Source organism: Amblyomma mixtum, chromosome 3, assembly GCF_055824585.1.
Source record: "Amblyomma mixtum isolate Tamu chromosome 3, ASM5582458v1, whole genome shotgun sequence".
NCBI lineage: Eukaryota > Metazoa > Arthropoda > Arachnida > Ixodida > Ixodidae > Amblyomma > Amblyomma mixtum.
In genome coordinates, this window is record NC_143014.1 from 273,289,461 (window position 1) to 273,310,105 (window position 20,645).

Consider the following 20,645-nt stretch of genomic DNA (forward strand, 5'->3'; position numbering starts at 1 on the left):
ATGCAGTACTAAACACCCTTTTTTGTCTTTATTCATTTTTGTCTGAGTATTAACGTATAAATTTGCACATTCCATCCATTAAGTGCATACTTGCCTTCTCTGTTTGTTTAGGCAATCCAAGGTGTTTAAAATAAATAGCCTCTTTCTTTGTGGCTCTGGGAAATGAGTACAGTGGAACCTCGATTATACGACGTTCAGGGGACCGCACGAAACCGTCGTATAATCCGGGTGTCGTATAATCGAAAATCAAAGAATGCAGCCAGTGGCGCTCGGCCTTGCGCCGAAAACTGTTGACCGGCTTCAAGCCCGCGGCAAGTACGCCAATCAGATTAAAAAAGACAAAACCCAGCATTTGTTTGAAACAGATTTGCAAAAAAATCTTTATTACCGTTTAAAAAAATCGGTAATTTTTTTTTTTTTTGCACCTTTGCCCAACCTCGGCGCATCAACTTTCTGTCAAGGGCTGCCACGTCTGGCAGTAGGTCGCCAACATCGTCGCGCGCGCAAGCAAAGCGCCGGATGTTGTCGACGCTCTGCAACACGTCCGCGTAACTAGGAATGGGAGCGCAAACCTCTGCATCGTTGTCCACTTCGGAAGTTTTATGGTGGGGCACAAGCATCCATTACTTCCATTACAAAAAGCGCAGTGGACGCCGCTGTACTCGCTTGGGCCAGCGCGGCCTCGCCCGCTTATCTGTTTTTTCATCAGCGTCGGCTCCTGCAGACACATCTGTTGCTGGGATGCGCGTCTTATCTTTTCTCTTTATCTTTCCTCTGATCTTTTAACTCTCCTCGGCAGCAGTGGTGGCTTGGCTCACGCCAGTAGGCGGGCCCGTGCGCTTTCCTTTTCATCCTTCTCTCAGTCCCAATGACAACACGCAGGCCGCGCCTCCTTGGGACTCCGACTGCACAGGCTCGACGAAAAAGAGAGCAAGTGCACTTGGCGGCCTTGGCAACCCTCTCTTCCGCGCAAAAACGGGGGTGCTTAGATTCGCATGCAGTTTTTTTTTTCCGAAATTTTTTTCCGAAAATAGGGGAGGGGGGGGGTGCTTAGAATCGCGAAAATACGGTACATCCCGGCCTGCGTTTGCTGACGGCCTTTTCTTACGGACGGTACGAGCCAGCCGTCGTACGAAGCGGGGTCCTTCTAAAATTTGCGTCGTATAACCGAGGTTTTTAATGCATTGTCTCTATGGGGGTTTTGCCGGGACCGCACAAATTCGTCGTAAAATGCGGGTCGTCGCATGACCGGGGGACGTATAATCGAGGTTCCACTGTATTTGCTGCTGTTGTAGGTGTTGCCAATTGAAACTGCAAAACATCAGTGGTAGTGGAACATCAGGGGTAGTGGAGCTAGGGGCATGTGAACAGTGACTCAAGCTATTCCGGTGCCCTTGAAGTGTACCTTGAGGCCACTGCTTTTACTCCAATCACTAGAGTAGTGTTCAGGTCATAGAGCTTTGCTGTGCTGCTTTTTTTCTCTGTGTGCGTATGCATGCACTTTGGCTGTTCTCAGAGTCTGTCCCATCCACGCAGCAGCAGCGCCAAATGTGGTGGCTATGTGGAGGTCCATAGGTGTTTTTTGAAAGCTTGAGCATGAGAGTTCATAACTTTCTGTTAAGGTTGAGAGCTGGAACCTGTTATAAGGCTAAGCCAAAACTTGCATGTGCATATGTGTAGTGACCTAAAAGCATTCACTGTTCACTCTTATGTTCGTTTCACAATATGCAACATTGTCACCGATGCGCACTTGTTGCGTGCACTCCCAGACACCGTACGAGCATGTGGGGGTAGCGGTTTTGGTCTCTCATGAGACACCCTAGACTCGGCGTGGCAAGCTCAGCCAGAAACCAGCCACCAAGTAACAAAGAGGGGGATGGTTGTTTGGTGCCCAGCTTTCACCACTCTCAAGCCAGAGAATAGGCCAGAGTCAAAGGTTCACAAATAAAACAAACTTTAAATAGCAAATAGATGTAACAGAGGAGCTTCTAATCACTCGTAAGAAAACGTACGTGATCTACAGAACAATGCAACATATGCAAAGGAATGCATAACAGAGGCTGCAACACAAGAGAGATCTTGCCACAACAGTGCACTAACACAAGAGTGAGGCAAATACGTAGACGTAATTTGTTCACTGGGCTCTGTGTCAGTCCGACGACTGGAGGATCAAGATGTAGCCATTCTGAGGACTGCCGTGGGCTCCCTCTCTGGTCAGTGACTGAGCGTCAGAGGCGTTGACCTGTGAGTCATGTGGGTGTGCTTCATTAAAGCTACAACTACAGCACAGGCTGACCGACCGGGCTAAATGTCCTTCATGTATGGGGTGAGCCGTGTCTGTTTGCCACTTCACACCAGGGCAGATGCTCACACATGCATAGCATCCACAGTACAATCGCTCTATCACCCTCCCACCAATACTCGCGTTGCCATTGGTCGAGTGAGGAGAGAGGTTTCCAGAAAGCTCGAGTCACATCTTTCGACCCGACGCTGCCGCATGCGAGCTAAGTGGAGAGGGCATCTCATAGCACTCTCAAGGTTGCGCGCTCTCTATCGGCAATGAGTGAAATTTTCTGCAAGGTTCACAAATTGTCTGTGGTGCGTGTGGGCAAGATTCTTTCTGGACCTTGCCGGCTTTCTAAATGTGCGCCGATTTTTATGGTACTGCCCCCTCCTCTAATGATATTGTGGAACAGTATTCACAGCACACGAAAATTGTGCACACATGCATGCACTCACAAACTGAAATGACAAATGCCAAAATGCACACATTACTACAGTGAGATTCACATACATGACACATGGCAGTTGTCAACGTACACTTCAAAACGCGTCATAACTCGGTAACACAGTCACACTATCTTCCAACAGGAAGTACACAAATACAAGACATGCTTTCGCCTATACTTCCGCATTCAGCTCATGCATTTGGCTCGGAACATACTTGCCCCTCTCAAGCTTTCGATAGCACTCATAGCTCTTCCTAACATGACTACAGCTTTTCCTCCTGTCTTGAGTTCTGCTCTTGTTCCTTTGCTCCTCTTCCTAGTCAAGCTTCTCTTCCATACACTGTTCTGACTCCTTTCCCTGCTTGTACTACTTTCCGTGTTTCTGCCTAGACTTCGAATCCTTCTTTTCATGTGGCTAGTGCGTCTATTGCGAACAGAAGTAACGCCAGTTACGGCTCCACTTCTCATACCTTCTTTTTTCTCGGTGTGCACTGTTTTCTTTGCGCTTTCATCTCCAGTTCTTTGGTATGCTGTTGTTTCTGGAAGCTGCTTGGCTTGCAGGTGATTTAAGCTGAACTGGTGCAAGGATTTGCCTTCTGTTAGTTGTATTGGTGTCATAATGACACTACTTTTTTAAATGCACGTTTTCTGCTTCGGCTGTTCGTTTTCTCTTTGCTTTCGCTTAGCCTTTCTTTTGTTTCAGTTTCTTCTTCACTTTGAAGCAATGCTCGTCGAGTTTGGTTGCACCTAACCCTACTGTCTTCAACTTATTTCTCTTTCAGTTTCTTCCTCACCTTTCTTCAAAGCCCTGTCTTGTTTGACTTCACCTTCATCAGTAGTGTTTGACTCACTTCTCTTTTCACTCTCTTCCTTACTTTTTTTTGGGGGAAAGCCCTAGTTCATTTGCACATGTATCATCCGAGCTGCGCTCTCGTGGTGAACCTTTGGTCCACTCCTTTTTTGTTCTTCGTGGACTGAACTTTCTCTCCTGCCCAATTTTTTCTTCTTTTTTCTTTTCCTGACCCTTCCTCATGCACAGGACTCAAAGCACGGCTCATTAGCCATCAGATACTCATTCTCCTCACTTCTGCTCAATTCTTCTTCGTCAGATTCTTCCTTCAGTGTGTCAGTTTCTGTGCAGTCATCACAAGGCTTTCCCTCAGTGTGCTCCGTTCCTTGCACTGCACTTTTGCCTTCCCCACAGGCAAAATTTTTTTCACCTTCCTCAACAGAAAGAGCCTTCTCGTTCCTCGAGAGTTCACTTGTAACCACTTCCAATTTTACAACCAGCTTCTTCTGACTCAAACTCTCGGTCATCACTAAAACTCTCAGATATGCAGCACTCTGGCTTCTCGATGGATGTCTAACTTCCTTCTTCATCTTCAGGAGGCTTCCTGAAGGTACACCCTGACTGAGCCATCACGGTGGCCTTCTCTCCATTGCTTACTACCCCAGTAGCAGCTACATTTTCACTTTCCTGAGGAAGCGACTCTCCAATCTGGTCTTCACTGTATGTAATTGCAGTTGCAGGAACGGGCTGTTCCACAACCAAACTCTGACCACCTGTCGAGCTAGCTACAACCTCCTCTGTGGCTGCTAGAGACTTGATGCTTTCACTCTTCCACCCTGCTTCAGGGGGGGTAAGCTCAATTAAATCACTTATATTCCTCAACCGCTGAACCTCGACAAGCTGCCTCAAAAGGATTGCTTTCTCTCTTTCAAATTCTCTTTCAGCCTGTTTCCTCTGCCATTCTGTTTCTTTCTAAACAGCTTCTTGGGCCCTCTCTGCTTCTTCTCGTTTCCTCTCTCTCTTTCTCAGCAGCTTCTCTATAACACGCTGTCTTTCTCTCACCGCCTCTTCGTGAACCTCTTTATATTTCTGGTCCACCCACTTAACAAGGTCAGCCCCTTTTAGACCATTCTGAAGGCCTAAATCAGCTATCTTCTTTAGCTTCATTCTGAGCCTGAACTCTTCAAATGCAGCACATACCTCTGCTTGGTGAACCTCACCTAACCGCTTTAGCGCGGCATCTCATAGTATCGCTCTTTTGCTGAACATTTGTTTACGACTTCTTCGTAAGTGCCTTCACACTCTTTCTCCACCCTCTGCTCTTGCAAAAGCAGCAAGCGTCCTCTTGCAGACACACCAGAAATGTCACTAATGCACACTTATTGCATGCGCTGCAAACACCCTTAGGGCATGTGGGGTAGTTTCCATTTGGTACCCAGCTTTGCTAACAAAGCATTATTGTGCTAACAAAAATTGCTAACGCAATAATAAATTTGTTTGGTGAAAAACTGGGCAAAGGTCGTCTGCTTTTGAAACAAAACACAGCGTCAATTATTTTTTGAGGTTCTGTCAGATACTTTAATGTATATACACACAATCAGAAGTGTCAGCAACAGAACTTCTCCATACGGTGCGATGCGCTACTGGTGCAGCTTCCTCACGAGCAGTGGCGTTGCACATGAGGAGGTTTCACTGCATCAGCAGTGAACATCACGGGATGAGCGTGCAGTTTTGGCACACTGGAGGCACGAAGAATCGTTTGGACGAAAGCGAGGACAGCACGAATTTGCTCTGGACCAGCGCGACACTTTGAGAAGGGAATATAAAAGACGAGCAACAAGTTGACCCGCGTTCTAAATGGCCACAGAGCCTCCATGTTAACAATGTGCAGATGAGCTCAGCTGCCTGGCTGACTGATGCGCGGCTGAAACACCCAAAATCAAACTGCGGGTGGACGACTTCCTGGCTTAGAGATGGTGGCGTTCTTTTGCGTGTCTGAGGTGTGCGGGGATCAAGGCCTAGCTGGTCATACGTCAACACAGTGCCCCTTCTGGAGCCCGTCTGAATTAACCAGTATGTGCTTTGCAGTGTTAATCCAAATTAACGAGCATCAAAATTACATTACTGTTGAGCGGGGTGCTCGCAACAGTCGGAATTTCTGATTTAACGGGGTTTGAATTAACGAATTAATGAAGTTTTACGGTAGCGTACGTGGCGTTCCGCAGTGTAAATAAAAAAAAAATTACTTCCCTGTTTCATTACATTGTAACAGTGCTCCCAAAAGCATTCTTTCAAGCACCTTTCACTGTGGCCCATGTATTTTCATCCACAGGTCAATGAAATACTGTAGGAGTCTGATTCTTTGCATTCAACAAATTTTATCCAGTCTTTTATTGTGCATCCAAGCTTGCTGTAGAGGCTCGGCTTGGTCATTCTACACAGTCTCTGCAGCTTATTGAGTGCAGGAAAAACAATTTTAGCATTTGTATACAATATTCCACTGACCTGTGCACGAAAATACATTGTGCCGTGAACCTGTGCAATGTTTGTTTTGCCTACGCAATGGCTCAGTGGTTATGGCGCTTGGGTGCTGACCCGAAAGACGCAGGTTCAATTCCGGCCGCGGTGGTCGAATTTCAATGGCGGCAAAATTCTAGAGGCTCGTGTACTGGACAATGTCAGTGCACGTTAAAGAACCCCAGGTGGTCGAAGTTTCCGGAGGCCTTCACTACAGCATTCCTCATAGCCTGAGTCACTTTGGGATGTTAAAGGTGCTCTGAAACACCTTCCGAGGAGAGCACATCAACTTGCTCAATCACTGCATTGTGTTGTCATGAACACCTGAGCCATGTATTACACTTCTACGTGCAGCAGAGAACCCACAATTGCGCGCGCAAGTTTGTGAGCCCTTCCCAGTGACTTTTTCATGCTCACACCCTCCATCACTCTCACCTGCGTATACAAGTTGAGAAATGGCTGTTGGTTGGATTCTTTCAGACGTCAGGCAGCTACCATGGCTGCGGCCAATAAGCCTCGTAGCTCCGGCGGGTCAGGAAGCTCCGCCCCCGGAGGTGGGTCCTGTGGAGGAGTGCCAACCTTCCAACGTGCGAAAAGTGACGAGAGGAGAGGGAAAGGCACAAAGACGCTGAAATTCAAATTTCAACTACAGATAGCTCAGCTTCTACAAAGTGCATTAAAGGGTCACTGAGGAGAGCTCTATTAACATTTTTTTTATAGCAAAATCCGATGTTTCGGCATTTCATGGCTTTGTTGCCACTTGGCCGGCAGTGAAAGATGCCTTTATTTCCAAGAAATTTGGATTCTAAGTTGAAAAAGTTTTTCCCGCCGCTCCGATTCAAACTTGGGATTCTCCTATGACGACACAGGACTAAGTGACGTGAAACATGACGTGCACATGACGTAACGCAGACTCCGTGATTTCTGGCGGCCAGCAGTGCGGCCCAGCAGCAGCCGAAAAGAAAGCTACCGCCAGCCGCACGTTTAAGGCATCTATCGGCTATTGCGGCCTTCGCTTCGTTTACGTTTGCAACGGCGTTTTGCCAGCGTTACAATGGACCCCGTTCTCGAAGTCGTCAACGAAGTTCTCGCAAATAGACACCTTTAGCATACAGTGTACCTTGTTACCATTAGCGGAATACCGGGAGCCCGCATACCGCTGTGAGTAGGCGCTGATTGGTCCCGGCGCTGCAGGAGCACGCGTAGCTGTCGGGTACGTGGCAAGAAGATTTGCGCATGCATTTGCTGCGCCTCAGTAGTTCGTTGCTTCTCGTGTCCTAGTGTTGCTAGAACTATTGGTTCTAGCAACACTGTTTTGTCCTATGACGTCATGAAGCTTGTACTTGCGAGTTTGGCCTGTGGCGGCGATACCTGTATTTTGGTTCTTGCTCTTTTCTATGTTACAAGAGCTTTGTTGTCAGTATGAATGGCGTTTTTGTAATCAGGAGCTGGTATTCTGTCGAGCAAGTCAACTTCAATTTCTCCTCAGTGTCCCTTTAAAAAAAATTCTTGCTGGACAATATTCGAGAAACAGCATGCTTTAGCATCCCAGGCATACTGCAATTTTATTAGAGCCTCTTTAAGCCCTCATAAATCAAACCTAATCTTTGTTTTTTCATGTTCTGTGTTGAGAAGTGCTGGCATACGATGTTATCATTTTGTTGGTCACGCAAGAGGTGATCAGATTTCTCCGGAATTATTGCAGCCGAGCGCAACTTACTCAGCAGTGTTCAAGATGTTGCAGATTTTGTAGGCACCTTATATCACAAGCTCTTCGTCACCTTTTAACTGAGTGCAGCCGAGAGCAGAAGTGATTATTTTCTTTGACAACCGCTGTTCACGCTTGCTGCTTCATCTCCATCAAGCTCAGTCCATTTGAAGGCACAGCTTTTCCCAATAAACAGTTTTCTCTGAAAGCCTTCAGCTGTCTTGATGATGATGACAAATGTTTATGGTGCAAGGGCAGCTTTGGTCAAAGAGCGCCATGACACGAGGTGTTTTTCATCTATACGAGGTGGGGTCAAAGACCCATTTCCCAAGCATTTGACTCTGAATAAGCCGAGCACCAGACCAGGGAAAAGCTTGTACCCACTGTATCACCGGTGGGTACCGAGCAGCACTGGGGATTGAACCGCGCACATGAGAAGGTGCACGGACGCTGAGTTCACTAGGCCACCACTGCGGTTCAGCTTTCCTCTTTCTGTCCCACTGCCGTCACCACCACGTGACACCATCAGTTGTCACGTGGTGCCCAAAGTGAGAGGCACCTGAATGATTACTTACGGAAAGATTGCTGCAGTCTGAACTAACAGAGCAGAGGGGTTCTTGATTTACACTGGATGGTGTGTGGTTGTGATCGAATATTTGAGAAGCACACTGTTGTTATTAAGAACAGGGGCCAGGTGACATGTGCTGTGTGAAATTTCACTTTTTTGTGAACGCGCTTTGTTTGGCTATGGGTTTCATGTGTTGTATTTTGCTTTATAGTTCATAATAAACTATTAAAAGTTAGCGATTTTGAGTCTGTTGACCTTCTCATGTCCATGTCTTGTGTTGTGCCTTAAGTTTCAGTTCGCATTGCACCAACTCACCCAAATTGCCATCTTGGTGTCCCTTCACATCAGTAACAGAGGATGGCCACCGTGGTGGCAAAGTGGTTATGGTGCTCAGCTGCTGACCCGAAAGATGCGGGTTCGATCCCGGCCTTGGCAGTTGCATTTTGATAGAGGCAAAATGCTAGAGACCCGTGCACCTTAAAGAACCCCAGGTGGTCGAAATTATCCGGAGCCTGGCTCCTCTATGACGTCCCCATAGCCTGAGTTGCTTTGGGACGTTAAACCCCATAAAACCACAAAACCAAAATATAAAACGATGTGTAGTGCACCATTTAGTTCTGGATGTCATTGTCGTCTTCTATGCTTGCGCAGGCTGATGGAGTGGGAATGATTTCTGAAATCTTAGACTCCTGACATGCCACATATTATCTACGATTTAATGCATTTAAATTGTGCAGTCCTTGTTCAGTTTGCACTTAGCACACTTGAATATTGGAACACTTTCATGTGCCTTCAATTAACTTGGCTACTTTAAACATTGCAGTTATGACTTAGGGTTATGCAGCTGTCATAATGGGTAATGGGTTTACGCAACTTATGTTATGGGTTTATGCAGTTGTCGAGGAAATCAAAATGAAACCTTTTTGTGGTGGTGGCAGAAGTACAACTGCTGTGTGGTGGATGGAGTTTTGTTGTGTCATTTTGGGCTGTGTTTAAGTGGTGTTGTCATCCTGGTGAGCGCAGGTTGACAAGCCCATCACCCCGGGTGACCGTGGAGTTGCAGCATTTCTGCACGGAGTCACCGATGAGATGAAGCAAGAGCACAGACAGCGATTATTTTCAAGGACCAAAGATGATGTCATCGCAGCAGTCAAGAGGTGAGTGATGAACAGCTAGAAGCTAGAGAACTTTCTGAGAACACATTGTCATATTGCTCAGAGGACTGTTGCATGCATGTGGAACTGATGGTAGTCTGAGCGCTCTGCATGTGTTTGCAACACCCCAGAGAAAGCACATTTTTATTGTTCTGTTTAACTCTTTCGCTACCGCGGAAAAAGGCACGATTTGGAGTGTACTGAAAGAAAAAATTTTTTCCCAAGAACTAATACATTCAGCACATATTGCAATGCATGAAATTGTAGCTTATTAGTTACACTTCTGAATGAAACAAACAGAAGAGTTGTGTGTGCAAAAGTAAATGAACATTTATTTGTGAAATTTGCTAAAAACACAAAAAAGTATATAGCAAAAACAAAAATTACCGGCTGCACTAAGCCCGAACTTGATTAGAGGAAAACTGGAATATACAAACTGTTGCACATGCTTATAGCTGTCATTATTCACAGTTTCAGCTATGAGAAAAATTTACTGCACTTTCCATGGCTTGTCAAGTCAGGGGTCATGACTGTGGTGCAACTGCGAAGAGCAATCAGGGGTGAAGATGTGAAGCAGAGGTAGAATGATAAGTGCTTCACATAAGGTTTTATCTTTGTTCCTCCCTTGTTCTCTGATAGCCGAGCTTGTAGTTTCTTTTTTTCATTCTTTTCGGTTGGTGTTGAATGGATTCTATGAGAGGATTGGGGGCGTGGACTTCTTTTCCCTCATCATACCCGAAGATTTCTTGAATGAGCTGCTCCCTGAAAGCCAGCTGATAAAATTTGGCATTTTAGGCAAGCTCTAAAACATCAGGATCGATGAAATAAGTTTTATCGATGTGGCTCAAAAGCCAGGACACTTTCCAAGTCTTGCCAATAGAAGCTGCCGCCACTGAATCATCCGGGTCCGTTACGTGCAAAAAACAAAAAAAAAGCGAAAAACCAATTTTGAGAAATGATTTTTGATGGCAGAGGGCCAGAATAGATTATTCTGGTATTTCAGTAGAGATACAGTCGTGGCTGGTCAACAATTCCAATGTATATGATGATTCCAATGAACATCAGAATATCCAACAGATTCACGTCTTCCCATGAGCCGTCACGCCGAATTTGCTGAAAATCTTCATCCATGCATACTTATTAGTGTTTCCGCACACGGTCTTCATCATTTCCGCCGTGAAGAGCATCAAAAAAAGTCGAGAAGTCGAGTGAATCTCCGAGCGCCGCTCCGCAGCGATGTGCCGATATGGACGCCTAGCTGTCGTCTTGGTTGAAAAACGCAACGCGACCTTGAGCATTTGGCAAACTGTCTTCGCTATACGTTGTCAAGACCCTGAAGCACAAAAATAAACCACTGTCATCAATTACAAACCGTATGCACCACAGAAAACACACAGCGAACGAAAACAGAACTTACATGCAAGTACGCGCTGACGTTCCAGGCTCCCGAGGCGAAGTGTTGCTGTCGAAACCGAAATCCCACGTTTGTACATTGTTGCCCGACTAATAACCGCTGCTTTCGTCGCAAAAAACGAAACCGAAACCAGCCGACGTGCTCGGTGTCAGCTTTCGCTTTCGAGGAGCGCGCGGCGACGCGGACGCCATTTCCTCCGGCTGACGCTGCCGCGGCCGTTCAAAGTTTTATTTTTCACGGCGCCCCCTCATGTCAAAACACTAAAACCAAGGCTGCAATCGAAAGAGCAGTTGTTGTGCTCGCTAAATAGATGGCGGAGCACGTCCACGACGCTCCAAAATGAGCTTTTTTGCGCGGGCGATTTGAATCGATCATATGCGAACGATGGCCTATGGCGCGGTAGCGAAAGAGTTAAGGAATGGTAAGGTTTAGACAAGGTGTTCACATCACTTAAACCAATAGCTTTCAAAGAAAGGGATACATTTTGTGAGAATAACTTCGAAGTGATAGCATTACAACTTGTACGCTTTCCCTTGCATGACTGTTGCATGCTCTTAACTCAGGGGTTCTCATACTGGGTTCTGTGGAACCCAGGGATTCCTTGGAGTGCTTTTATGGGCTCCCCGAGTACCTTAAACGGGGATGTGGTTAAAGGGACAGTGAGGAGAGCTCTATTAATATTTTTTTTAAAAGCAAAATTCGATAGTTCGGCATTTCATGGCTTTGTTGCCACTAGGCCGGCAGCGAAAGATGCATTTATTTCTAAGAAATTTGGATTCGAAGTTGAAAAAGTTTTCCTGCCGCTCTGATTCAAACTTTGGATTCTCTTATGACCACACAGGACTAAGTGACGTGAAACATGACGTGCACATGACGTAACGCAGACTCCGTGATTTCTGGCGGCCAGCAGTGCGGCCTAGCAGCAGCCGAAAAGAAAGCTACCGCCGGCCGCACGTTGAAGGCATCTATCGGCTATTGCGGCTGTTGCTTCGTTTACGTTTGCACCGGCGTTTTGCCAGCCTTACGATGGATCCCGCTCTCGAAGTCGTCAACGAAGTTCTCGCAAATAGACACCTTTAGCATACCGTGTACCTTGTTACCGTTAGTGGAATACCGGGAGCCCGCCTACCGCCGGTCTGCAGGCGCTGATTGGTCCCGATTCTGCAGGCGCGCGCGTAGCTGCCGGATACGTGGCGCCATCTGGCGCCGTCAAGGAGATTTGCGCATGCATTGGCTGCGCTTCAGTGATTTGTGGCTTCTTGTGTCCTAGTGTTGCTAGAACCATTGGTTCTAGCAACACTGTTTTGTCCTATGACGTCATCACGCTTGTACTTGCGAGTTTGGCCTGTGGCGACGATACCTGTATTTTGGTTCTTGCTCTTTTCTACGTTACAAGAGCTTTGTTGTCAATATGAGTGGCGTTTTTGTAATCAGGAGCTGGCATTCTGTCGATACAGGCCAACTTCAATTTCTCCTCAGTGTCCCTTTAATAAAATGGCCAATTTTGCCATGACAAGCCTCTGCTAGATGTTTTCAATTTCAGCAGCAACATGTGTGAAACAAGTGGTTATGGCTTTGACATTATGAGAAATTGTGTAGCACCATGATTTTGTTAATGAGCTGAAGGTGCAGTATGGGGACGTGTGATTTCAACAGTTGTGGAGGTGGTATTCTAGTTCCACTCGAGTGTCTTTCTCTTGTCAAGACCTTGTGCAGGTTCATCTGTAACACTACAGTATTCTCGATTTCTCTCTCCTCACTTAGATGTGCCAGTGAAGGTGGCTGCACATCAAGTGTTGCTGTCATCGGCCCTGAAAACAAGTTCACAGAGACTGGGAGGCACTGGCTTGTCCACAGAGAGTAGGTGCCATTGTCCACAGGGTTTTAAGGTCGTCTACTTTTTGCACCATGTCTTGAAAATTGAACTCTCGCATCCACTGGTCTACATTTGTGCCCATGTGTTGGCTTTGAGGTTTGTTGCATTACTTTGTGCCTTCCTTTGTTCTTTGCCAATCACTTCTTAGCTACAAGGACTTCTGATGGGAAAGTTAGTGCTGCCACAATGCTGTGCCCTTCAGCCTTAGCCATTGTAGCTTTATGCAACAGCATTCTGAAGGAAGCATCAGAAAGAAGTGCTGTACTGCTATTCGGTTGCATCCTATGTGAAAAGCTGTGCACATACGTGGTTTTATTCTTCTAGTTCATGTTCCTGTTGAAATTAGCAGCTGTAAAACACATTGAAGAGTTTTATCCAGAGGAGGCCAAAGCACATGCATAGCTGTGCTGGAGTGGTGGACTATTTCAGTTTTACATCTAGAGTTTGCTGCGGCAGTGTTTTTCAGTTTTATAACCTTGGAACCTTGCAGTAGGATTGTGCTGTATTTCTTTTTTTTAACACTTGCGAGCAGTTTTAGTGTTATAGACACTGAGTTTTTTAAAAAAGTGACGTACTGCCTTTGCCAAAAGTAACCAAGCAATGGGGTTTGTTTTTTAGCCATGTCACGGAGCACTTATGGCACCTCTTAAGTTCTAAATGTGCGTAAGGTAAGGAGAACCCGTGTTCTCACCTTTGAAGACCTTCTCGTCTTTAAGGGTGCTGTATGGGCTCCACTATATGGCTGAGAAGCAAACTGTGTTGCCTAGTTACTTTTGACATAGAGGTACATTACCCTCATCGCTCATCACATGCAAGGGAAAATGTTGCTGTGTTGGTTACTACCCGCGATACACTAGTGGTGCGGGGAGTCTACTCCAATTAGACTCAACTACACTCTTTGTTGGTTACTGAAATGTCCTGAGTGTTTTTCATTTGGGAGACAATTTGGGAGACTTCACAAGTATGAATGCACATGGATGTACTATCTGCAACGAATGAAACTGAACAAGAAAACTGAGGGGGCAACACAAAAACACCAACGTATTAGCTCTTGGAGAGCAAATACAAGCGAGGTCGATTAACACTTCTGAAGAACAGTCTTCGTGCCTTTGAAGTTAAAATAACGTGAGCTAGTATTGAGCTTCCCCTATCTGAGAGGTTCTTATTTTGCTGTCCGTGGCTCAGTTGTCTTGTTCGCATTTCATTTCTTGTTGATAGTACACCCTTCCAATTTTTTAACATGAACGCGCGAGCATCGGCTGCTTGGTGCAGTGGTGCCGAGGCGCAGCAGAGCAGAAATCGGGAGAGGGAATCAGCATGTGCACCAATCATGCTGCTGTGGCTATCGTTGTCTGCTTGGCTGTTCTGTTTCGTGCGAAGCCACCCTTGCGAAGAAAGTTTTATGGCTGAGTTCTGAGAGCGTTTGTTACTTGTTCTATGTGCTGCGTGTTTGCGGCTCTAGACTGGTGCAAACGCATAGTGTTCCAAGCAAGACTCTAGGCCCCAGTTGCATTTGCAGGTAGCGTCTCGAGAGCATTTACATTAACGAAATTAACGTGGCAATAGTGAGGGTCCTCTTCAATCAGTTTTTCGTCAGTAGCAATTGCAACTAGTTTCTTCTGCATGCTAGGCTATTCCCAAACGTATGCTCTTTTCAGAATCACCCACGCTATATGCAGTGGATGAAAACGCAGCTTCTTGGGGCTCCGATGCATAACAGCTGATGATGGGCGGAGGTTGCTTCACACTAACCAGAACAGCCTAGCAGATGAAGCTTATTCCAGCAGCACGAATTGTGGGTGTGCCCCTTCCCTCGCACACTTTCTCTTCTCCTTCTTCCGGCGCTGCAACGCCAGGTAGTCGACACTTGTGTGTTCGTGTAAAAAAATTGAAAGGGTGTACATAGCATACCAGATGTATCAGTAACTTTACATAGCTTAATAAACTTTGAGTGCTCTTAGATTAATATTTTACCAATTTAACCTTGCCTCGGCTCAGGAATTTTTAGAAGCCAGCAGATAGAAGGGGTAGAAGATGGTGACAATGGAGCAAACTGGTGTTGTAGTTATAAAAATGGTAGATTCTGGAAATGTGAGATGTGTGATGAAAAAAGAACTTCATTTGGCTCCCGTTAATTTAGTGTTAGTTAATTTGGCCTTTGTTTTTGTTGGCACGATTGAACTGTGCCCAAAGGTCCCAATGGGCAGTCATATGCTGGTATGAAGGGAATAGTTTATTATTTCAGTCTCAAAATGCTAAATTCTATGTAATTCAGTTGAAGAATTGGCTGCTGGAAGTATAAAAATGCAATGGCAGTTCCAAGTGTAAAAAGTGTATCTTGAAATCTACTACTTAAGAGTGCAGTTGCGACGGAAAGTATGTTTGCCACACAAGCAGAGCCATTACCATATACTATACTCATGTAAAGGCCACACTTTTTTTCTGTGCTTTTGACGGGGTGCGGCCCTTACACGGGACCAGCATTATTCCTTTAAATTTTCCCGACTACAGTGAAGCCTCGATTATGCATCCTTTTTTTTATGCTGTGACATGCATTTTTATGAGGAATTAATGCAGTCGCTGCGAACCCTTGAAATACATAATGCATTGAAAGCATGGGCGATTGGACGTGCGCTGGACAACCACCACAAATTAACTGCATAAAGTAAAACAGATTGCTAGATCAATTTACAGGCAGACGCCATATGATTCTAAGATGAGAGATCCTACGAAGATCTGGTGCTCTACTGACCGATGGTTTGGAGAGGCGTGTCTCGCGTGAGACCCGCCACCACCAATGTGAGGTGGCGTTCTCTTGGCCTGTTTTTCGGCACGCTTCACTGTTGAAGGCATTGCAGAAATCAGTTACACATTCATTTTAATGTGAGGTTATTGTGTGTTGGTGAACTGGTAACAAGGTTAGACCTTTTACAGTAAACTATGACTAGATTCAAAGCACTTTTGGTGCGGCTTTGATGCGAAGCACACTAGGCCTAATGACACCAGGTGAACGGCGCGCTACTACGGCGCCCGAGTCTGGTAAGCTGCGTGTTGCCGCAAAGAAACGCGCTGCTAGCGTGGGTGCACCCCGTTCTAGTTCTTTTTTTGCTCAGCATAACGATTTGTGCTTTGTGGTGCGAATGCCGAGCACACACGATAAGGTAGCAGCGCTGCGGCACTCCGTGCTCATGGTTCCAGGTGTAGTCCAGTGCGCACAATGACGCGTGCATGGTCGTACTGAGTGTTGCAGGTAGTTATCGTCTATCAGCTCCCAGTGTAACTTACCACGTGGGCAGATTATGCACACATGAAGCAATTCTTTAGTTTTTTTTTCCCCGAAATACTGGCTGCCAAGTTTAGGGTGCGGCCCTTACATTGGTGCAGTCCGCACACAAATATATACAATATCTGAGGTCCCCCAATGACAGAGAAGCCAATCGTTGTACAAGCAGCAATGGTATCTTGCTTCCTCTTAGGGATGTGACGTCACCAGTAGCACGCCCGTCTATATTCGCTCTGTGTTTGCTTAAAGAAAGAATTTCGAGCTAGTTTCTGGCCATTTCAGGCAAATAATGATCAAGGCTATCACTTGCAGTTGTGAATTAAGCCATTCAGCGCCCACACGAGAGGTTTTGTGACAGTATACGAGACATCATTTGTTGCTGTAATGGGACTTACTTTGGTCGAATGTCAGTTTTGGCTTTGTTTTCGTGTTTTCACATTTCTATAATTTTTTTCCTTGTGATTTTAGAACTTTATTCATCACAACTATTGTAGGGAGGTTGAAGAAATATAATGTGACGGTGTACTTAAAATGTTCAAAAATCCGACGGAATTGCCCTCTAACAACAAAAGATAATGGAGTAAGCTACTGAAGCCTTCTAGACCGTTGGCAAGCACTCAGTCGCAAGTCCTGGAGATCACACAGCTAGCATAGTTGCCACTGGCGCGGAACCCAGAGATAGAGCTCCACCCCATCCTCCTACCTCCCATGATGCTTGCACGCTGTTGTTATATCTTCTCCTCATCTCCTTCGAAGAGGCAGCACAGCCTTGCGGGTGTATAGCCTCGTGGGTGTATAGCCCTGCTGGCTGTGTACCCAGACTCCCTAGTCAGCAGTGCATAGTTCAAATTATCGATGACGGAGCCGATTCATGTTGAAATTCCCGCAATTAAAAGACCATGTCGTACAGTTTGAATTGTCCAAAAATTCAAATTAATGAAATTTGAATTGACAGGTATTCACTGTATTAAATATCTAGTATGTGTTACGATAGATGCTAACAGTGTTACTCTATTCCACTTTGTGCAGCTAACAAAGAAAATGCATATGCTCACTTTGTCTTTGAAGACCTTTTTAGAAGGCATTTTAAGTGAATATAAGTGCTTTTTGATAAGAAGTTTAAAATTATACTCTGTGGGGTTTAAACTGGGGGAGATATGCACATTCTCCCCGTTTTACCGCGGCTGACACAGTTCAAAGCCGCATGGACCCCACCCCGTGGTCGCGAGCGCTACTGAGCGCACGCCGACTGCGGAGGGCCTTGCTCTGCGGGAACAAAGGAACGACACACTGGCTGACACAAACAAGGCATTTATTGCTATAACAACAATAACGCCAGCTAGCAACAAAATACACTGAGGAATCGAGGATGTCCGACTCACCAGCACGGCTACGAGCGAACGTTCGCCCACGGTAGGGCAGAGGGAAAACTTCGAGGCCGGACGGGACAGGCTTGGCGGGAGCAAGTTCCGACCAAGAGGCGCCCGTCGACGAAGAGCGAAGCCGCGAGCGAAACGTCCGCTTGCTTCCCGGTCCCAGGGAGAAGAGAGATAGCCTTCCCCCGCGCGCGAGCGGCAAAACACGCCATCCGTGGCGCTGCTGTCGCTGCGATGCGAGCGCCCTCCCCTGTTAGTTAAAAGTAACCCCACTAAAGGGAGTGCGTTGCGGGGAAGCTAACCACAGGGAACTAGTGAGTTGAGGGAAAGCGAACGCAGGGGACGAAGGCGTCCCCACAACTCCCAATTTGAACCGCTATACTTCATGACCCACAGAGCCTCAAGTAATAATAGTGTACTGTAAGTTTTGATGCTACTGATATGCAGTGCCAATAAGACAGCTCTTTGTTCCATGAGCTCTACTTTGAATTTTTTATATTTAAAAATTTCCCAAATGCATATTAGTGCTAAGGAATCTTTAAGCGGTTAAGGATGAAAGGCCGTGTTTAGGCACCAAAAATGTCCAAGCCAGTGGTTCTCAAGTGAGCGTCCATTGACCTTTTCTGCTTTTTAATGATATTTCTGGGTTGTTTGAAGATTTTCCTCTATGGTGAAGCCTCGTAGCTTTTTTGCTAGATGGCATGACCTGATGGACCCTTCTGGGCTTCTTCAAGTCATGCATTTGAATTGCAAGCAGAAACTCATATATTTTCTGTGAAAATCATGGCACAACACATGGATTAGTTGCTGCATTCGGCCAATGCAGCATTTTTTTCTCTTCTCTGCATATCCATAACATAAGTTCAGTTGACAGTCACAACTAGTGGCGTAATCGGTCCTTTGTCATCATAGCACTTTCACTTCCTCTTTCTTAGACTTCACAGCAGTTTGCTAGAGAAAACCAGCGCACTCATAAGGAGACTAGCTGATTGGGCTAGTTGGGAGTGTGGACATTATGGGAGTGCAAAAGAAGTGCCCCCCCCCAGCTTCCGAAATTATTCAAACAATAATTTAGGAGTGCTCCCACCCCCCTCTTTTCTTTTTGTGCTCTTTTCTTTTCTCTTTTCTTTTTATTGTCAACACATTTATGGTTGAGAATCACTAGTTCTATTCATATTCTCAGGTGAACGTTCAAAGAAACTTTATAAATATGCAATAGTAGTTAGATTTTAATGCTTATATACGCTGGGGTCATTTTTTTAGAATCTGTGCTGGCTTTAATGTGTATTATAAGGAGAATGTGTGGCATGATATGATGCAAGACATCACAGAGGGCTCTGCTAGCTAGAACTAACCAAAGTGATGAATCATATTTATGGCAGTTTTGCCACTTCGTTACAAAGTTTGTTGAGAAAGACCTAATTTTGAGCTGACAGCAGTCAGCTGAACATGCACTGCATGATATCATATGTCACTCTAGAAGGTCTCCTGGTAGCAAAAAAAAATAAGTTGAATTTTGTTACATATATAGTTTTGTTGTTCTCAAGATTTTTTTGAAGGTTGTCTCATTATTTTGTTTTGTTAGGACATTTGTGGGAGCTGTGTTGTACGCAATTGAATAAATTATGCCCATCACTGACTTGTGCATGTTGTGCTGCTTACCTTTGCACACGAAACATCTATTCTTGTTTTAAGGTTGTTTACAAGGAGACCATCCATTAATCTAATAGAGAGCTCTCTTTGACTGCTGTTTCATTTGGCTGGCAGTTGCAGTAAATTTGCTGGCTGTTGGTCTAACTCAAGCAGGAAAATGTGTAAAAATGTTTTGGATGGTGTGAAAGTAACTGCTGGAAGAATGAGAAATGTGGTAGCAAGAAATATAGTTCTTTCTTAGTAGCATAATCTAGTTCATGAAATTAATGCATAATAAATCTGTCTTTCATTTATCATGCTTAGCTGTGCTGATTTGTAACACAGTGAAGGAGGGGAAGAATAAAAAAAAGTCGGGGAGGTGGCTCGATACATTATGATTACCAAATACAACAAAAGATCTGATTGTCATTTTCTTTATGTAAATAATATAATATAGTGGGATCTCATTGATATGAATCTCATGGGATCACAAAAAATATTCGTATCACATGAAATTCGTACCCTCGGGAATGAACGATATCCGTGTTCTGAAGCAAGCGAAGTGCATTCTTACAAATCCATTTAGGGCAGCGCTTAATGCTCACAGATGCGTTTGCGGCTCACACATTGTAATTATTCGTAGTGTTGCGGGAGTGTTCAGAACACGCTAAATTCTGTGCATTGTGCTCAGTGCTCTTCAAGGGTGAAATTTTATAAATTTTAAGGTGTGGGATTATTTGAATAATTGAATATGAATTGATTGTTTGTTGTTCGGTTTGTATTCAATTCGAGAAATTGATATTCAAGAATTTTCTAATATTTGCTGGTGATTGAATACCATGCTGACTTTCATAAAGCTGACCTTGGCAAAACCCCTATATTTGGGCAGATTATCTGAAGGCGGAGTTTAAATTGTCCAGAAGACAGTTCAAAGGCGGCCTCTTTGCTATCATCTCCGTCGTTTTTTGATGCATGTACCAATAACATTTGGGCACTGCTAGGCTCGGACCTGAAGTGAAATTCCACATGTGAGCTTTTCCACGTGTCACATGCGATGAAAGCAAGATGGCTGACCACCCGATTTAAACAATTGCAATGCAAAAGCATGCGTTTTTTCGTTTTATTCTTCCATAATATTTTACAAACTTGATGCCACACACATAGCATTCATCCTATCACCTTCACAACTCTTCCAGCATTAGCTCTGCCATCTTGCTTTGGTCAGCTATGGCACCACATACACATGGCACCTTCACTGGGTGTGGCTGCCTTGTGAAGAGGTCTGAGGCACCCTCTTCGGAAAGTGGTTCGCCGTTAGTCGTTCTGGGCTGTCTGTGCTTTGCCTCTGGACTTAGGTCGTTTGATCTGGTGCTGGTACTGTTGTAATCCAAGTGTAGAGATCCATCACTACCACTGCCCGAATAGAAAATGGTGTGTGTGACTGTAAAGCAACTTTTCCAGGCATCTGAACCACTCAAAGGAAACCGAGTAAAAAATGCTGAGAGTGATAACACCTTGTGGACGTCGGTAATAACGAACCAAGGACAGTGCCACTCAAGATAAAAATCAACTTTTGTGCTCCTCCACAGGACCAGATG

The 20,645-nt window shown here is 45.3% G+C and overlaps 1 protein-coding gene across 1 annotated transcript in view; it reads left to right on the top strand.

The window, feature by feature from the left end:
* Window positions 1–20,645, top strand: part of LOC149354872 (presequence protease, mitochondrial) — a 127,024-nt gene that overhangs the window by 94,448 nt on the left and 11,931 nt on the right. The window contains exons 26-27 of the mRNA XM_089583533.1: window positions 9,336–9,469; window positions 12,645–12,740. Coding sequence (XP_089439659.1) covers window positions 9,336–9,469; window positions 12,645–12,740 — 230 coding nt within the window. The remainder of the gene's footprint in view (window positions 1–9,335; window positions 9,470–12,644; window positions 12,741–20,645) is intronic.